The following is a 19,915-nucleotide window of genomic DNA, read 5'->3' on the forward strand; positions in this document are numbered from 1 at the left end:
ATGGCCTTCCATAGTTTCAACAAAAGTTCTAGAAATGTGAATCTTTGAATTATGCCTATGCGGCTGAGCAACAAATTTCGATGAGCCACCCACTGCATATTGAAAAGGATACAACATCCTTCTTAATTTAAGCCCAAAAATCCTTCAACCATTTTTTACTATGCCTTAGAGGATAATAACCGACCTTCTAGACCCACCAACTTTGAGTTCAGTCAAGAACTCAAAGTTGGAGCTCCATTAGAGAGTTTAAGCAGTATCACTATCCCTGAAAGTAAAAAACTGCTTGGAGTTAATCCCAACGACAATGTGTTCAATATTCTTCATCAACCATTGTACCGCACTCTTACCCATGAAAACAAATTTCGTAAAATATTTTCTCCGCTCAAAAATTTTAGCAAAAAATAACGTCCCTCTTCCTCTCTTACTAATTGGAAAAATTGCAGAAACCATCCAAATCTGATCAGAAAACAAGAAAGAAAAAAAAATCTAACTAACCTGAGGTAGCGACCTTTTTCAAATTGTTATTTTTTGTTTTATCCAAATTTGTATTTTAAATTCAATGCGACAAGAAATGGATCTTTCTTTTGTAGGAGTTAATGCCAATAGTGTTATATGGCAGCTTATAAAGCTAACATCTGTTCTGCACCATGTGCATGTCACATGACAAGCCAAAGTCACCAAATTCGCTTAACCATAGTCAGCACCAGACCACCAGCCCTCTCTCTCTCTTAACCAACCCAAGTAAAATAAAACCCCAAACAAATCTCTTTTTGTCGGCCAGCCCCTCTCTCTCTCTCTGCACCACCATTCGTCGCCGGCGCCATCCCTTAGCAGCAAGACCATCAATGAGCTCGACAAAACTAAGCCATTTTCTCTCCAATTACTCTCACTCTCTTACGAAAGTGGAAAAAAAGAAAAGAAAAGAGGAAATATTTTCAAATCTAAATATTCATGACTCAATGTGCATGCACAACACTCAGATTTGATTACTAAGTGGACCACATCAGAAACTATAGCCAAAAACAACAAAGACCCTTTTTTTTCATTTGCAAAGCCACAAGGGATATAGAGCTTTAGAATGAAGCAATCAAGGAAAAGAAATTCACATATAAAACTGAAGCTAAAGGTTTACAACAAATAGAACAAAAGGGATATCGAATTATTCATCTCCATGCTTCCCAAAAAACAAAACTTCTGGGCATCCAAAATATTCTCTCCAACTCACAATATACTTTTTTAGGACCAGCAAAACTCGACTTCCTCTGCAGTAGTTTACAAATCAAATTTGTCTTTCAAACAAGAAACAAACTGGCCCATTTGTACTCTCAGACCCCATTTCAAGCCAAACTTCTCAAAAACAAATCTTTTCTTTTTACCTTGTTAGTTCTAAACACAAAATTTGATCCAAATCAAGTATTTACAGCTAAATCCACCCACAAATTCAACATATGCTTTCCAATTAAACCATGGGTCAATCACACCCAAGAAGAATATTTTTTGTTTTCCCATTTTTCTAAGAGATTTAAGACTAAAGGGAGAGAGACAGGAGTGCTTTTGCTGAGTTGAGCCAACCTGACCGATGTATCATTGCCAAGGAACGACGGCGGCGACAAATGGTGGTGAAGAGAGAAAGAGAGAGAGAGAAGGGTGGACCGGCAAAGAGAAATGATTGGGGTTTTGTTTTGTTTTACTTGGGTTGGGGCTGTGGTTATGTGTGGTTAAGTGAATTTGGTGACTTTGGCTGGTCACGTGACATGCACATGGTTCAGATAGATGTTAGCTTCATAAACTGCCACATAACACTGTTTGCAGTAACTCCGGCAAACATGTATGTAGGAAATCCTTGTCTAAATTTTATTAAATGCAACTATAGCCAAATTAAAAAAAAAATAAAAAAAAATAAAAAACCTATAGCTTTTTAAGGTGTGGCGGTAAATTGAGGACCTATAGCCGTGTTTAGAAAAAACGAGGTTATAGACCTATTGGACTTATAGTCACAATATATAGGTCACACCTTAAAACGCAGCTATAAACCAAATGGACCTATAGCCACATTTATAGGAGCTATAGTTGCATTGTTTTTTGTAGTGATCTTCAGAATTTCTGTCATGTATTGTTTGGTGATTGTGTGATTCAATCAATAATGCACGAAACTGTACATCAAATGTATCATGCTGTCACAAGAATTATTCTTGAATTACAGACATGCAAGCATGTGGGTTCATTTGAAGGTCAATGAGTGTCCATTTGAAAGGAAGTATCACTTCATTTTAACATAAACATGTAGATCATTAATTAAAATCAAGTGTACACATCAAAATTGTATAGGTTACACAAGCCTAATTGTCGATGCCCTATTTTGAGTTGACCCTCCTACACAAACACATCTCAAGTCCGTCAACTAAGCAGGCCTAAAAAAAATAAAAAAATAAAAAGGAAAGGAAAAACAAGCAGCCGCACATACAATGTAGGCACGATTATCAACTTATCAAGCCCAGAATCTAACCCAAAGCGAAGGAGGTAGCTGCACAATCACTGTATGTGAGGCCAACAAAAGTAACCATTACTCTCAACAGTGGCGACTCCAGGAATTTTGTTCAGGGTGTTCCTATTCCACTTTGAAAAAATTTTGGGTCATTTCGGTCTATTTCGGGTGTTTTGGAACATTTCGGTAAATACTGGCCGCAATTCAAAATTTGGCAAGTATGAAGTTTGTACTTAAAAAAAAATTCTTAAAACCAAAAAAAATTTGCATTATGCACACCGAAAAACCTCAAAAGAAAAAAAAAAGAAAAAGAAATTAATGAACAAAGGTACCGGTACAATAAACTATAAATTCATTTGAAATATTAATCAAATTATTAATTATTGTTGTTTAGTTGTTTCATAAATTTGTTTGTCTTTTATAAACTATAATTTGTTGTATTGTTATTTCATTAATTATTAAATTATAAAATTATTAATTTTGTTTAGCTTAACATAATTTAATTTGTTTGTCTTTTATAATGTATTAGTTAATTAAATTATTAATTATTGGTGTTTAGTTGCTTCATTCATTTTTTTTACTAACTATTAGGAGTCTAGCACACACTCCACTGTGCGTAAACACACACCTCATGTGTGCACACACCCCTGCCTCTGCATGCCTTTTAGTTCAAAATTTGTTTGGCATAAAAATTTTGAGCGTGTTCCTAATATTGCTTGAGGGTGTTCCTTTTTTTTTTTTAAGGGTAAACAAATAAAAAAATTAAATTATTATATATAAAAAAAAAAAAATTCAAGCCAGGGTGTTCCTAGGAAAACCCTGGCTACTGAGTGGCGTCGCCACTGACTCTCAACCACCTATATTGAATTCCCAGTTGGAAAGAATAATCAAATTGTACTCCACCCGTACGGTATATGCATTGACAGGATGACGCAGGACAACTAGAACAATTGAATAGTAAAATTAAAAGACAAGAAAAATAAAGGATAGGAACTTAGGAGTCAACACCTAGGCTTGCTCGGAGTTAACACCAAGCGAGGAAAACTACTAGGAATCAACGCTCAAGTTAGCTATATCAACACCAGACAAAAGAAACCAAAAGGCTATTTTTTTCATTCATCAAAATCTTCTCCAAAATGTGTACAATAGTTTGCTTAAATAGAAACTAGACCCCAAATCTTAGTTGGTATACAATAGTCTTGCTTCCAAATATTAAAATACTAATAGATTAACAAAAGTTTAGTACCTAAATTATAAAAATATAACTAACTTGCAAAAATAAATAATACTAAATTAAAATAAAATATCCGTGTGTCTCCCATACAAAAAAGGGTAAAAATACAAAAAACAAAAGTTCAAGCAATATTGTAAATAAAGAAAAGCAAGGGCCAAGCATGCATTGTATGCGTGGCCGCCAAGGCTCCAAGCTAAATAGCCTCATTTATTCAAAACTTCCAACAAGAAGCAACAAGCACTCTTCAACGCTTCGAAGGTTTAAATCTCTAGCACCTTTGATGACTAGTGATGGCAGCAACTTCCACAATATCGGATCTTGAGTTCTTGTTCCTTCTAAGAATATTGCCGATAGAAGATTTGAGAGAGTTTTGGGTACAGAAACCCTAGATCTACAATAGGAGGCACAAAAAGCACTCTTCTCTCACTTTTAAAAACGTGTTTTAGGGTTTCATTTAAATACTATATGAAATAGACCTGAAATCCTAATCACTTACTAGGCATTACGGCCTGTTGGACTTTAATTAAATTCTGCAGATCTGTGTCTTGATTGGTCGAGCCTTCTTCTCGATCAGTTGAACCTGGCATATTTCGAATTCCTGAACCTTTCTTGAACCTGCATCTTTCTTGTTCTTGTATTCTGACTTGCAGAACCTTGAGCGTTGTCTATTCATACTTATAGACTTAGGAATCTATATCTAGACAAGTTTGTACTCATGGTTTGCCAAATGTTCTAAATTTTTAGAACCTAATAGGTATGTTATAATGTCATAGAAGGACTAACAATCAAAATCATCATATATGTACCTTAACTACCTAAATGTCATAATTAGTACTGCTACTACTATTGTTCTTATTGTTGATGATGTTGTTGCATTATCTTATCTTGTAAGTAAGAAGAAGATATCATGATATATGTAGGCATGACCATCTAAGTTTACAATCAAAGAAAGTATGAATTGATTCTTAGCCGAAAAATGTTTTTGAGAAAATGAGTATTTTAAGTGAGAGAAGGACAACAAAATAGCAAAGGCCAAGAAGAAACGAGAGACAGACTGAGGATGAGAAATTGCCAGGTCCCCTAGAATTAGTTCCTAAAAATCAGGTTTTTTTTTAATGATCCATGGATGTCATTGTTGAATCCCAATCTAGATCTAGAAGGGTGTAATCAAGATGAGAGCTAATGTAGTGAAACATAGTCTTGTATCTCAATTTCCACTTTATCGTGTTTCTAAGGGAGACATTCATGTTTAAATACCCTCTCCCCCAACTATCAAATTATCAAAAAAAAAAAGTCCTTAAAAGGAAAAAGTTGCGTGCATTCACCCAGCTTCCTAAAGAGCTATCAGATAATATGATATACCATAACATAGCTCAATAATAAATAAATAAAAAGTAAAATGATATGTCTACAATAATTTCACAACATTTTTATAACAAATTCTAAGTGGCAGGTTGTTACTGGTTGTTATTGTTGAAGCAAAAAAGTAATCTTAGTGTTAGGTTCAAATTTAAACCAATAACAACTAACCACCTATGATTTGTTGTAAAAATGTTGTGAATTTAGCACCTTTCATTCTCACGCCAACAAAATGGAAAATGTTCTTAAAACTGCTAGTCCCATTCTGGCTCACTAGAAAGTGAGGTTATGCAGTTTCTACTCAACACACGTTCACATAAACCATTGCCAAGAAAGTCAACCATATATTCTACTCAACAGAGTACTTGCAAAAGAAGACATAATATAACACACAACTAGCAATTCTTAAATGTAGCAATCAAATCCATGGCCTTCGTTTGGTTATTGATAAAATTTGAATAAACAAAGGAACCCAACTTTTTTTTCATCTTTAAAGTTCAAAAGTTGAGATCAGAGAAATCCAGGAAACCATTAGTCCTGATGGGAAATTCTTACATTCTTATTTACCAAAATAAGATAAATTAAGTAAATAAGTAGAGAAAGGAATTGACCTTCAAGACTAGGTTGTTCCTTGTATGATTATCATGTTGATGGTCGTAAAGTCGTTGCAGGTTGGAAGAGAGGTGACAAATTGTTAAATAAGAAAATGCGATATGTGTTAGTTTGGTATGTTAACATTGTTTGATTCGATCATGCTTTCGATTGACTTAGCAATAACAATTTCGCAAACAGTCTTCGGACACTTGCTATAACTGAAGAGGTAAAGTTTGCCACGTACTGATGGGGGGAACATTTTGACATAAAATAAAATTTGAGCACGGGATTAGCCATTATAGCGCGTGCAATCAGATTAGTGTTATCATTTGCATCTCAAAAAAAAAGAAAAAGAAAAAAAGACTAGTGTTATGAACTTATCATTAAAATATTTTTGTTAACAACGTCAGAATAGATGCATCAATCTTCTCAAAATAAATAATAATAATAAAAAAAAATGCAGCAAAGACTTTTTCTTGTTTTGGGGTTTAAAACATTTTTTTTAGTACAATTTTTTAAAAGTCAATATTTTTATTAAAAAAAATTACACTTTATCCACTTAAACTATACTCATTTTATATTTATTCTTTAAATTATGATAATGCGCACTTACCCCCAAACTATATTAATTTTTACACTTATCACTTTTAAACTATTACACATGTAACACTTTTCAACTCATCCAATAAATAATAGTTTATAGAAGTAAGCGTACATTCTCATAGTTCAAGACGCAAGAGTAAAAGATGTAAAGTTTAAGGGGCTAAAGTATTCATTTTCATAGTGTAGGAGAGTAAGTGTAAAAATTGGTGTACTTTATGGGTAGTAAAGTGTAAATTTCCTATATTTATACAAACTTTTCAAAGAACCCATTTTAAATAAGAGTTTAAATTCTTTAAGGACCTCTATAATCCCTTTGGTTTCACCCTCCAATACCAACGTGCCACACTAGTATTTCACACCACAAAGAATAAAACCTACCACATACAATACTTATTAATTAACACTTATTTCAGAAAATCAAATCCCATCAAACACAAAAACTCAAGCCACTCAAAAGTAAACATTCATCACCCTCGCGGGTGTAATTTTATAAATGCTTATATTTAATTATTATTTTATTAATGACATCATGTGTGCATTTCCTCCTGTCCTCCCTCAATTTTTCAAGACCAAAAGAAAAGGAAAAACCAATTTTATGCAATGTGGCGTATGTTGAATTCCATAAGAGAAATATCTTCTCATAGTCTGAAGACCGATAGAAATATATAGTACCTGTACCTTAACAGAAAAAAGAAAGTATTGAAAAGAAGCAAGCAGTTTTCCACTTTTCCATTTATGATTTCTCAGATAGTATTTACATCCCAATATTAATAATCCTCAATGTGCAAAAAGTCCCTAAAGCCTGACTTGCATCTTCTGCTTTTGAAATCTGAGACACTATTGAAGCATACTTGTGATACAAATCATACTTCCACAAATAATGATAGGCACACTAATCACACTTAATAGACCCATATATGTGACGGACAAAGAACAAGGAAGCAAGAAAACCCACAGTCCCGAGCATGAGGAAGATACCATAGCAGATGCAAGCCATGTATCCAAAGAAGAATGAGGTTTGCAAGAAACCATACATACCTGCTTCTGCATAGTAATAATAAAAGCAGTAGCCAAAAACATACAAACCAGTTGAACCACCACAAAGAAAGGACCTGAGATAGATTGAAATACTCCAATCAGTCAACAAAACTAGCCTTCAAAGATCTCATTTAAGCTGATTAATAAATTTTCTAGATTGACGAAAAACATTTTATGTGGAGCAGTTTCAGTTAAAGAATGGAAAGTAGTTACTAGATGAACCTTTGATCCATAAATGCAACTGCAGAGATGAATAAAATAAGATATAGGTTGACTACAAAAAGTATACCAGAATAACAATCAAGACAACATCATATGGTAAAACAGATGACCATTTAAAGTAGGCAATTTCTTGACTTTTGCAGGTATCAGTCTCACTTAGAGCCTGGTAAAACTAAATACCAGTAATAATATAGTGACTGATCAATATAAATGGTGCAAAAAAAGATGAAAGAAATTTTTTTTTTTTGATAAATAAAAAAAATATAAAGATGAAAGAAATTACTAGTTATAAAAAACACATGGGGATAGGCATTGAGGGAATCAGTTGCAAGAGATCAGGGATTCTACAGAATCAACATTTTAGCACTAATAACATCAGCTGGGAAAAAATAATTCAGTACACAGGTGCTAAGATTTTCAAATGCAATGTGAAAATTTTAGGAACTTATATGCCTATGTGCAATTCTAAGCATTCCTTCAGAAGGAGCAACCGATGCACAATACATTTTTTAGAATGCAGAGGATTTCACACTCACAAATATTTAGCAAATGTATGACTTCCACAGAGTGGTTAGAGTTGTCATGCTTTTAATAGCTAGGTAGAGAAGGAAAAATTTATATATCAAATGAACTAATGAAAGAATATGAATATAACGAATGATGTCACAATTCAATCACTTTTCTGTGTGTATCACAAAAAGTCAAAACTAACAAAGAATCTAGCTAATTGGTCTAGACCTAGGAAACATGGACATAGACACAACAACACAGATATTCTTGAAAAATTAGAACACAAAACTGAGGGATACAACATTAATTAATTAATCAATATCTTTAGGTACTCATACAATTCCAAATCAAAAGGACTAATCAACTTATAATTAGGGTTCCTTGTAATAGCTTATATAGCCTAGTTCAACGTAGTATAGACTCAATGTGGGACTCAATACACGCCCACACAACACAAACGCATACAATCTAATCCATTCCAAATATTCTGGTATCCCCCTCTTAAATCAGTGATGTCCTTTCCAGGACATTCGTTGCCCTGCATTGCCCCCGAACCACATGGTTACTATGTTGGCTTTGATACCATTTTCTATAGCAACAACAAATGTTGGCCACATTACGATTAGGCTCATTGTAATCACTTTTATAGCCTAGTTCAACCAAGTACACACCCAATGTAGGACTCAATGCATGCCCACACAACACTCATACAATATACCAATCCAAACAATTGCGGTATCACAAGTCACTTATCATGTCCTAAGGAAGCACTAACCACACCTACACTATCACCAAAAAGGATTAGTTAAGTTATTATTAGGGCTCAGCTTATACAACCAAGATCTATCTATTAAACATCGGACGTTGGACTCAACACATGCTTGCATAACACATTAATGCAATCCAATCTAATCTACACGATCTAGGGTATCATAGTTCGGGTAGTATCGTAGAAAATTTTTATGAATCAATTACCTCACACAGGACAAGCTAGAACTTTGCCATAGTTAAATAAGCAATAGAAAAATAAAGATAGATAACCTAGGAGTTAGCATCTAAGCTTGCTTGAAGTCAACACCAGACCCTAGAGACAATTTCAACAGAAATTTTATTCATAAAAATAAATCTCCATTTTATAGGAGTATAGTATTTGCTTATATAGGAGTATTAAACCCTTATCCTAACTAACATAGGATATCCTAATTCTAATTGACTTGGAAAGTCCCAATTATTGAATTAAAGATAACATCGTCTGTAATAAAAATAAATTACTAAGAGCACCGGCATCAATTGTGCTAAAAAAAAAAGGCTATTTTGACATACTAAAAAGTTACTTTATCTATTTTAATACATCATTTTACAATATATCCTACATCACATCTCTTATTTTAACATATCATCAATTAAAATAACCTAATCAATATCAATTTCAATCAATAAGTATATATATATATATATAAAAGTAAAGATCACATGCGGGAAAGCATGAAGTTCTGCCATTTGACGCACTTTATGAAGAGAATTGAAGTACTCTTAAACCACATCAGAGATAAGAACAAATTTTAAAATAGGGACTCTTTCTTTCCTATGGTTCGATATTTCAAGACTACTTTTTGTTACATTTTTTATTCAATGTTTTAAGACTACTATTTGTTTCATTTGGTTCAATGTTTCAAGACTTTTCCTCTCTCTCACACACACACAAAAAGCTCTTTCCATTTTCATTCACCTTTTTCACTTCTACTCCTTTATATAAACATGCCCACGGCCTTTCATGCCATCCCATCTCAAATACACTGAGAAAAAAACGATGTTATTTACCTTCAACCTTTCAACGACACATACATAACTCCAACATTGTGGTACCATTTGATTCTAACCTGTATAAGTAGGCTATGACCAAGGAAGAGGGCTTACGTTTTTTATTCAGTAATTGTAGCTTACGGATTTGATGTTGATGTCAGACATTATGGATTTTGTGAAGATGTGAAGATTGTGATTCGCTTTGAGTCTTTGGGATTTTGGTTTGAGAAAGTCATAAATGTATTTTGATTTAGAACTTAAATTTCTAATTGATTATTTATGAAGTTAGCTCTTTTTTTTTAAAAAAAGAAAAAATTTGTGTTAGAACTCATAATTGGAAGGTTTCTTTGTTGGTTTTTTTTATTGCTATTTTGTGTTGTATTAGCCATAGTGATAGAAATAAAAATCGATGATGATTACAAAGTATTTTCCTTTTTTTTTTATATAAAAAGGATACAAAAGCCCAACTAAAAAAAAAATTAAATTTTAATAAATTGATGTGTTTTTAGCCAATTTCTCTTTGTTTAATCTTGTTTTCTTTATATTGATACTTACAAATAATTTCATTGAAATAATGAATAGGGTGTTTGCGATTGAGGTCTCCATATTTTTGGTTGTGAGAATAGAGTGACTGAGGGAGTGTTTGAGAGGTTGCTTAAATTTATGTAATTTTAGAATATAAAAGTATTTTATGCTTTAAAGTTCTTATTTATAGATTTCAAAATCATTTAATTGGTTTAAAAAATAAAATCTACTTTTACTATAAATATTTAATATGTTATATAGTCTAATAGTGTTATACAATATTTTTAATAAAATATGAATTAAGAAAATCAAGTTTAAAGTATTCAACAATATTATGGGCAAGTATAAATATTATAGAACAAAATAAGTATTATATGTAGGTCTGAATATACGTAAAAATGATTTCAAATGAAATTGTAAAATAGTCCATGCATAGCTCAAGATATCATCTAGGTAAACTCTAATTCACAAATAAATATACATTTGGCTAGAAAATAAAAATAAAATAAAATAAGATCTCTTTGTGCCTCCTGTATAAGTAAACCATTAAATATTTGATTTCTCTAAACACCCAAAAGAGAGACATTGGACAGAATCAGGTTTTTGTTCAGGCATCCAATTGTTGCATGAATTCCCCCCCCCCCCCCCCCAAAATAAAAAAGGAAAGAAACAAATAGAAATTGGCACAACATTAAATTAACTACGCAATGAAAGAATCAATTCCAAGGTATATTATGGCATTTACAAACAACTAATGCACGTAGTGCATAAGCTTAACTGGAAAGCTAAATTCATACCCAACATAAACAGTTTGGGGTGGGACGGGTTGAGTCAAAACCAAGAGTTTCTTTGAACCAGCAGGCTTCGTTATTTAAATCCAAACCCACCCCTAACCAGTTAAAGGCATCCGACCTCACCCCATTAACGACTGACCAAAGCAGAGCTACAAACAAACCTTCTTCATTGCCATCCCCTATTGTAGACATTCAACTTCTTATATAGGCTAGTACATAAACCCCATACTAAGAATATTTAAATATACATATCAATGAAGTTAGATTTAAAATTCCAAATCTATTCATTGCACAGATCCTGGAAAAAAAAAATGCCAATTCAGGTTACCAGCCAGAAGCTCTAGAGAGAAATATTTATAACTTCAAACAAGAACTTATGACTAATACAATGATCAAAATAATCACCCAAAAAATATTGTGAAATCCCAAAAAATGGCCCTTGATATTATTGGTTTTCAATGTAAATAATAACAACAAAACCTAGTCCCAAAATTTTGGGGTCGGCTGGTTTTCAATGTACAAAAAATAAATAATAAAACTTTTATTCTCCCTGTCATGAAGAAATATTAATATTATGTCACATTCTTTTTTCCTTTTTTTTCTTCTTGATTTTCAATTTTTCATTCTCTTTTTTTTTTTTTTTTGTATAAATCTAAATTGGTCCTTGTTAGCCTGGAAAATTTTGAAAGGAAGAAACTAGACCCTTAGTGTTGCTGGTTTCACATGTAAAAAATAATTCTGCATGCATCCATACCACTTATGATGTTTTCAGTTCATACATGAGGATGGAATATTATTTGAATTACGGTTCATTCTATGTTTGAGTGGTTTCTGGAAGTCAAACATGTCTACAATAGATTGTGAAATCACAAATTTGTGACCCTTGCTATGTTTGTTTTGTATGTAGACTCGGCTTACTTCTTCTACCCATATTCTGTAGTATTTATTTGATAACATGCTGATATTTTTTGAATAAAGGTTCAATCTCTATCTAATTTTTTTCAAATTTTTATTCTTTATTTTATCCAAATTTGTATTTTAAATTCAATACAACAAGAAATGGATTTTTCTTTTAAAGATTATGAGAGAATCAATCACTTGAGTTTTCATTTGCGTTAGATTTGGATTACTTTCGTGGGTAATGCAAACATAAATAACATATATGAGTTGTCATTTGTGTATATGTATGCATTAGTATTAATACGTGTACATATGTGTGTGTATTAGTAAATTAATAAACTACTGATTGTCCCCTCTAAAAAAATCCTAGCTCCATCCTTAAAATTTTAATTTAAAATTGTATCACAAAATTGGAATGCAATTACTTTTTCATCCGTCATATATAATTGATGTGCATGAATAAGAAAAAAATAACAGAATATAAAGTTAGCAAAGCTATAACTTCCAGGAATACACTCTTCCCATTCCAAGTGATGACATGATGATATTATGTGAACAAAGAACCCATTATTAATTTTTTCTCTCAAACATTAAGTTTCAGTGCCACCGAAGTCATATGACAAGTAAATAAATACCTTGAACTAGATTGTCCACTTACAGTTTTGTACTTAGTATTTGATGTTAAAAAATTGAATCATACATAATGTATCATATGTGTATGTAGGTCACCGCATATAAAACTCTCATTAAGTGCATCTTCAAAATTTTCTGTCATGTATTGTTTGGTGATTGTGTCATTCAATCAATAATGCATGAAACTGTACATCAAAATCTATCATGCTGTCACAAGAATATGCTTGAATTACAGACATGCAAGCATGTAGATTCATTTGAAGGTCAATGAGTGTCCATTGTACCATTTCATTTTAACATAAACATGTAGATCATAAAATCAAGTGTACACATCAAATTCGTATAGATTACACAAGCCTAATTGTCAATGCCCTATTTTGACACTCCTACACAAACACATCTCAAGTCCGTCAACTAAGCAGGCCTAAAAAATAAAAAACAAGTAGCCACACATACAATGTAGGCACGATTATCAAGACCTGAATCTAACCCAAAGTGGAGGTAGCTGCACAATCACTATATGTGAGGCCGCCAAAGGTAACCGTTACTCTCAACCACCCATATTCAATTCCCATTTGGAAAGAAAAATCAAATTGCACTCTGCCCATACAGTATATGTGTGGACACAAGATGACGCAGGACAACCAGAACAATTGAATAGTAAAATTGAAAGACAAGAAAATAAAGGGATAGGAACCTAAGAGTCAACACCTAGGCTTGCTCGGAGTTAACCCCAAGTGAGGAAACCCACTAGGAATCAACACCTAGGTTAGCTATCAACACCAGACCAAAGAAACCAAAAGGCTATTTTTTTCATTTATCAAACTCTTCTCCAAAAGGTTTACAATAGTTTGCTTATATAGGAACTAGACCCTAAATCTTAGTTGGCACAGGAAACCCTAATTTCCTTATTACAAATATAGTCTTGCTTCCAAATATTAAAATACTAATAGAGTAATAAACTTTCAGAACCTAAAATATAAAAATACAACTGCCTTGCAAAAATAAAAATTACTAAATTAAAATAAAATATCCTTGTGTCTCCCACATCACAACAAAGGGTAAAACTACAAAAAAAGTTCAGGCAATATTGAAAAAAGAAAAGAAAGGGCCAAGCATGCATTGTATGCGCAGCCACCAAGGCTCCAAGCTACATAGACTCATTCATTTCATTCATTCAAAACTTCCAACAAGAAGCAACAAGCACTCTTCAATGCTCCAAAGAAGCCCCAAATGAAAGCAAATTGGATTTAGAAAAGCAGATTCAGAAGGGAGGTCCTTGAAGCACCTGGGCTTATTTGGGAAGGTAACTTGGAGTTAGAACGCATCTCCTTAAGATTGAAGTGAGCCCAACTATAGACCACAAACCTCAGGTACACACACTATCTCTATTATTGAAAAACACATATAAAAGACCGCGGGCCCCCTCTAATCTTGGACCCTAATATGCTTAGGGCTCCCATAAAAAACAAAAACCAAAGCAAGATAGAGAATGATATCAACAAGACTAGGTTATACAAAGGCCAATGCAATTGAAGCCTCATTTATTCTTCCTTACTATTTAATTACCTAGACATTTCCAAGATACATGGAATGACAAGAAAAGTTACTGTTGCTAGATGAATGCCATGGGGTGCCCAACAGCTTCCCCATGCACAAGCGCATATCCAATTCTATTTCAATGATTCACAGATATCCAAATATATTTCAATAATTCACAATCATATATTAAATAAATGACTATATTATAAATTCTTGCGTACCTCCACCACCATTGATGATCTTCAGCAGCAAGCTGAAAGTAAGTCAAAGCCACAGTAACCAAAGCAGTGGCAATCAGAAGAATAATGAAGACAACAAATAGGATGCTGTATATTGTGTAGATCCTATGACCCCAGACGGTAGCTAATATGTAGTAAGTGTCAATGTAGACAACAGAAAAAGGTAGAAAACCAGCCAATGCCATCTGAGGAAGAACACCCCTATACCAGCGGAGTGGTGGAATATCTCTTGGGCACTTTGTGGTGTGGCAAGGAACTTGAAATTCAGTTTGGCTATTTTTTCCAACAATCCCACCCAAAACGAGCAATGGAAATGCAACAAATGTCAATAGCAAAAATAATACCAAGACGGTGCCAAAGGGAAGTGCTGCATTTGCTTTGTAAGAAATTGCAACAGTTTGAAGTAAGTAGAATGTGAAAAGCAGAGGACCAGAAAAAAGGCATCCTGCAATCAACAGATTCCTCACCTGCCACATCAAAATTTGAGAGAGACTAATCAGTTCACCTGGTTATAGCACAAGTATCAAGGCCAATTCTGTAAGAAATAATCTATCAGCACAGACCCAATTCGTTCCTTCAAGTTGATGATAAAAAGTGGTTGATGAGTATCCTGCAATACCAGAAGTAATTGCATATATGAAGACCAAAGCCATCTGGAGATTTCCTCGGTTATATGGATAGAATACACCAACCAGTCCAAGTATCAAAATTAGTATGGTACTGGAAAGGCAAACAAAAACAAGGTACAAAAAATCATGAGGCTGTACTCATCTCAACATACTGGCTCTAGACAAGACAGTTTTACTTAAATACTTACAGAGTAAACAACTGAGTGCCAGAACCAAGGACTGCGGCAAACAAAGACTTGTGATTTGGGTACCGAAACACATCACCAAGGATATACTTCCATCCCTTCTCTTCTTGGTCATCAGCAAAAACTTCATCATATGTATGTCTTTCAAGAAATTAAGTAAATAAAATGAGTAAAAGCAATGACTACGGAAAATCATCCAAAATCAGAACGAATATTTATGCATTCATGCATACTTACTCCATAAAATCTTTCTTAAGGACTCGCATATAAAATGTTACGAGGCAACCGGTTAGGATGAGAACTGTAATACATGAATTCATAATTGAAAACCAATGTATATCTAAGTTAATTGGTAAGAAAGCCATCAAGTACTTTTTCATCCTTTCCTCAAATGCACCGCCTGTTTCCTTCCATTTCACAGTGTAGACGAACTCCACAAGTAATTCCTTGTCCTCATTCAGGTCCACAACATGTCTATTGTCTGTTTGGGCATTGACCTCAATCACACGGTCCTTATTGAAAAAAATATTAAACTTAAGGTGCTTGTAAAGAAAAAATCTCTCATTTGACCCAGCTGTGTCTAGTCTGTCAATCGTTCCAATGAATACCCAGATTGGCAGGTCATCATAATACATTTGGAAGTAATAATCCATTTTCGTTGCAGTTCGGAATTGAGAAACTTCTTCCCTTGACAAGTTCTTTCTACAAACAACTTCACAATATTTCTCTACTAGGAATTCAAGTTTATATGGAGCACTGACGAGACGATCTCCATTCAATACCTCACCTAGTGTTGCTTTCTTCTCCTTTACATAATCTGCCAATGCGATTGATCCAATAATAGAGGAAAAATTAGTATAAAACAAAGATGTAAAATCATAGGTCTATGAACATAAGTGAAGATGAAAACCTGGAGAGCAGAAGGGAAGATCAAAGTAGCGGTAAGTTTCACTGTGCTTGAAAAGGACAAAAAAAGAAATATAAATTATATTTTGCATTGGCTAGTTTATGGCAAGAAGCCCTCTACATCTCAGATATACACAATCATCTAGTATAGAAATTAAATATTTAATTAATCCACTTACTAATAAAAATATTTTACATTTAATTATAATAATTTACCAACTACCTCACATTGTGTCGAAGTCTGATATCAAATTGTTATATGTTTTTTAATATATGATTCACACCATTTTTTTTCTTTGAATGAAAGCATGCCAAATTTGAGACAATATAGAGAGTCAAAATGTGCTCACACGTGTTCGCAGACAAACTACCCACCCACCCCCACACAAACATATGTAAGGTTAAGTTCTGGTAAAAAAAGATCCAAGAAATCTAAACCATAGAAATCCAGAACTGGAATCCTCTATATGAAAATACTGACAGAAGGCATGAAATGCAAAAATAGAAATCTATTGTAAAATGACAAAACATATTTAACACAATCAATTCTAATGATCAATTTATGGGCAAATTGAGACTCTACCTGGGATTGGCAAATGGTCCAACCTTGCTGACATAGAGAGGAACAAGATCTCCAGCTTTGTAGCGATGATCAATTGCATCTGACCTCACTTGACTCCCACAACACATTACAACTATGGCAGAAAGAATTATGGCCACAAGTTTCCCCATTCTTCTCTTATGGCAACAAGAAAGAAAGACCTAAAATCAGATGAAAATGACTTGCTGTAAAAGGACAAATATGAAGATAAAAGTACAATTTATACAGCATGACCATGTAAGCAATATAGACACCTATGGTCATGTTCTACTTGAACTTACAATCTTAAGTAATGTGAAGTACTAGAGCTTTCAGAATCCAAGATTTTTTTTCCCTACTTTTGGTTTTCAAATAGTATTTCATCAAACTGAAGAAAATGGTGGTTCGGTGAAGGTATATATGTGTGATCGAGTTGATCATGGTTAAGTTGCTGGAGTTTTAGGCAGAGATGACAAGAACAGTGAAGCCTTCAAAAAAATAATAAATAATAAAAGGGAAAGTAAGGACAATGAAGCCAGTATCTTAAGATGAATGTGATCCAAAGGTAGAGGTGGAGGAAGTGCAAACAATGGTAGAAATATGCTGATGTTAGTATTGGTGGAAATGGCAGACAAACAATGGTGATGAAGGCGATAGTGTCAAAGATGGTGAAAATGATAATTGGAGGACAGTGAAAACAAGGAGAGGCTGCAGCAGTGGATACATGATAGTAGAAGATGTGGCAACTTTACAACTGTAGAGGCTGGAAGGATGGAAAATTGTAAAGTACCAATAGCCTTGGGAGATGGTGGTAAAGGAAAACTGCTTTTTCAAACCCATGAAAAGTATTAGCATATACCAGTTAAAGCTAGAGTGTAAATCTTTCCATTAAGGAATTATATGTCTCCTAGAATCAATATTCCAATACTAATAATCAAGAATTCAATTACAACCCAAGTTCCCTACCTGACGTCAACAATTTTTTTATTATTTTTTATTGGTAACTTACACATGGATCTTGCATCCACGACCTCACCCTCCAGTTAACAATTGCGAGGAGAGGAGGTGCCAGTTGAGCTAGAGATTTTTGGTGCCTAACTCCAACAAAATGAACGATGACCTCTCTATTATGTATGTGTGTTATTGTTAGGGTAAATTAATTAAACCTAAACATTCTTCCCAATTCCTAACAATTTAAATATCTTCCAACTATGTTTTCTTTAGTAAGACCATTTTTTGCCTTAACAACTAAGGTTGAGCCTTGAAGCCTGAAGGTCTATATACTCTTTCACTCTTCAAGAACCAACCTCTTCCATAGGTGTGTCAAACATATTAATATTTTGTATAAAAGATTATAGATCTCTTAACAATTAGGACCACTTACATAAAAGTCCACTTTAGCAGATCTAGAGGAGATGATTGGTGGGCAGCCTTAACCCCAATTTGTTTTTTGGAGAGGCTGATTCCTAGGCTCAAACCCACAACATGCTGCTTTAAGTGGAAGGTACTTGCCATCACACCAAGGCCCAACATCTAATCTGGACCACTTACATGATGACCTGATTATCAAATTTCAACAAACTGAGACCTACATTATTAGGACCACTTACCTGATGATGTTAGCATCAAATGATAACGAGCAGATGTGTAAAGTTTCCCACTTTGTTCAATTCACCAATGACCTAAGTTCAACCAATTACTGGAGCCACCTGCACAGAAATTAGTCATGTTCCACACAAGTCAAACCCTGTTAGATCCAGCCAGTAATTTCAAGCATTGGTTCCACAAAGAAAGAGCACATTGTACCAAAATTCAAATGCATAAAAACAGAGGCCAATTGCACCCAAATTCAAGATCAAGTGTATCAAAAATCAACATATAGCAGCACAAATTATCCACTAATTTCCAACTAGACCCTGCAATTGAAACACTTCATCACAAACTGGAACCATGGTGTGCACAAGTACATATACAAATATATATATACCGTTGCCAATAAAGTCAAACCACGTATTCAACTCAACACAGAGTCGTTGCACACATACACACAACCAACAATTCCACAATTAATTTAAGCAATAAAATCCATGGCCTTTGTTCTGTTACTGAGAAAATTTGAAGAAATGGAAAGGAACCCAATTTTTGTTTTTTCCATCTTTAAAGATTTCATTCATCAAAACTTGAGATTAGAGAAACCCACGAAACTAAAAAGTCCTGGTGGCAATTCTTAGATTCTTATGTACATAATGCAAGATAAGAGAAATGAAGTATAAATGACCTTGAAAGTGTTTAGTTTTTTTCTTGTTTAGACAAATGAAGTTGATGAAGCTGTTCCTTGTAGTTGTAAGATCATCAAAGAGGTGAAAAACATTGAAAGAAGAATAGCGGATACGTGTGTTTTGTAATGTAGTCTACATTGTTTGTTTGATTTGGATTTGGTTGTCTTATTGTATGACTTCCATAGAGTCAACTGGTTCTTCTGAATGAGAAAAATCAAAGTTTTTGCACACTTCGACACGAGCTGGGTTTGAGTCAACGGGCTCGGTGTGGGCCTTAGTTGGTCCTGTCATATATAAGGACTAACCATCTCAGTCCTAGCCCAAATGACTTGTAAAGCAGTTACATATTTTACTAAGAAATTTTTTTTTTGAAGAACAAAATTTATCAGTAAACAAACAGAAGCAAAACCCACAAACCCACGGCATCAACATAAGCAAAACCCAGAATCACCAACCACCGAGCATCAACAAAAGCCCACAAACCCATCAGTAAAACAACCTCATCGGCATCAGCAAAACCCACAAACCCATGACCGTGTGACCACCTAGGCGGCACCGCAAATACAAAGAAAGAAAATAGAAATCAGAGAGAGATACAAGAGAGTCAGAGGAAGAGAAGAGAAAGAAAAGAAAAGAAAAGACGGGAGGCGAGAAGGAGAAGAGGGGTCTGAATCATGGACTGAAAAATATGTAACGCTGTTTGGGTTTATGGATTGAAATGGTTAGTTTTAAAATTTCATGGACTTGATTGGCATTAACACAAAACTTGGGTATGTTTGTGGAAATTTACCCAAATATATGTATAGCCCATTCAATTTGAGAAATTTTCTCACATGTCCATTTGAGTTTTTTTGA

General features: G+C 33.9%; 1 protein-coding gene across 5 annotated transcripts; it reads right to left on the minus strand.

Annotated features, from left to right (window-relative positions):
- Positions 1 to 7,001: 7,001 nt before the first annotated feature.
- On the minus strand, positions 7,002 to 19,915 carry LOC142627788 (transmembrane 9 superfamily member 2-like). Of its 5 annotated transcripts, none has more exons than XM_075801688.1 (9): positions 19,060 to 19,915; positions 18,392 to 18,490; positions 16,785 to 16,934; positions 16,206 to 16,246; positions 15,533 to 16,112; positions 15,299 to 15,436; positions 15,045 to 15,201; positions 14,464 to 14,948; positions 7,002 to 7,387 (listed from the first exon to the last, which is right to left on the minus strand). In XM_075801688.1, the coding sequence occupies exons 3-9, from the start codon at positions 16,931 to 16,933 to the stop codon at positions 7,168 to 7,170; spliced, it is 1,770 nt and encodes a 589-aa protein (XP_075657803.1). In that variant the 5' UTR covers position 16,934; positions 18,392 to 18,490; positions 19,060 to 19,915; the 3' UTR covers positions 7,002 to 7,167. The 5 variants fall into 5 exon arrangements, with proteins under 5 accessions (XP_075657803.1, XP_075657802.1, XP_075657800.1 ...); XM_075801687.1 differs by having other exon boundaries at positions 16,785 to 16,939; XM_075801685.1 differs by having other exon boundaries at positions 16,785 to 16,963; positions 19,060 to 19,914.

The sequence above is a fragment of the Castanea sativa genome, chromosome 3, assembly GCF_040712315.1.
Source record: "Castanea sativa cultivar Marrone di Chiusa Pesio chromosome 3, ASM4071231v1".
Taxonomy (NCBI): Eukaryota; Viridiplantae; Streptophyta; class Magnoliopsida; order Fagales; family Fagaceae; genus Castanea; species Castanea sativa.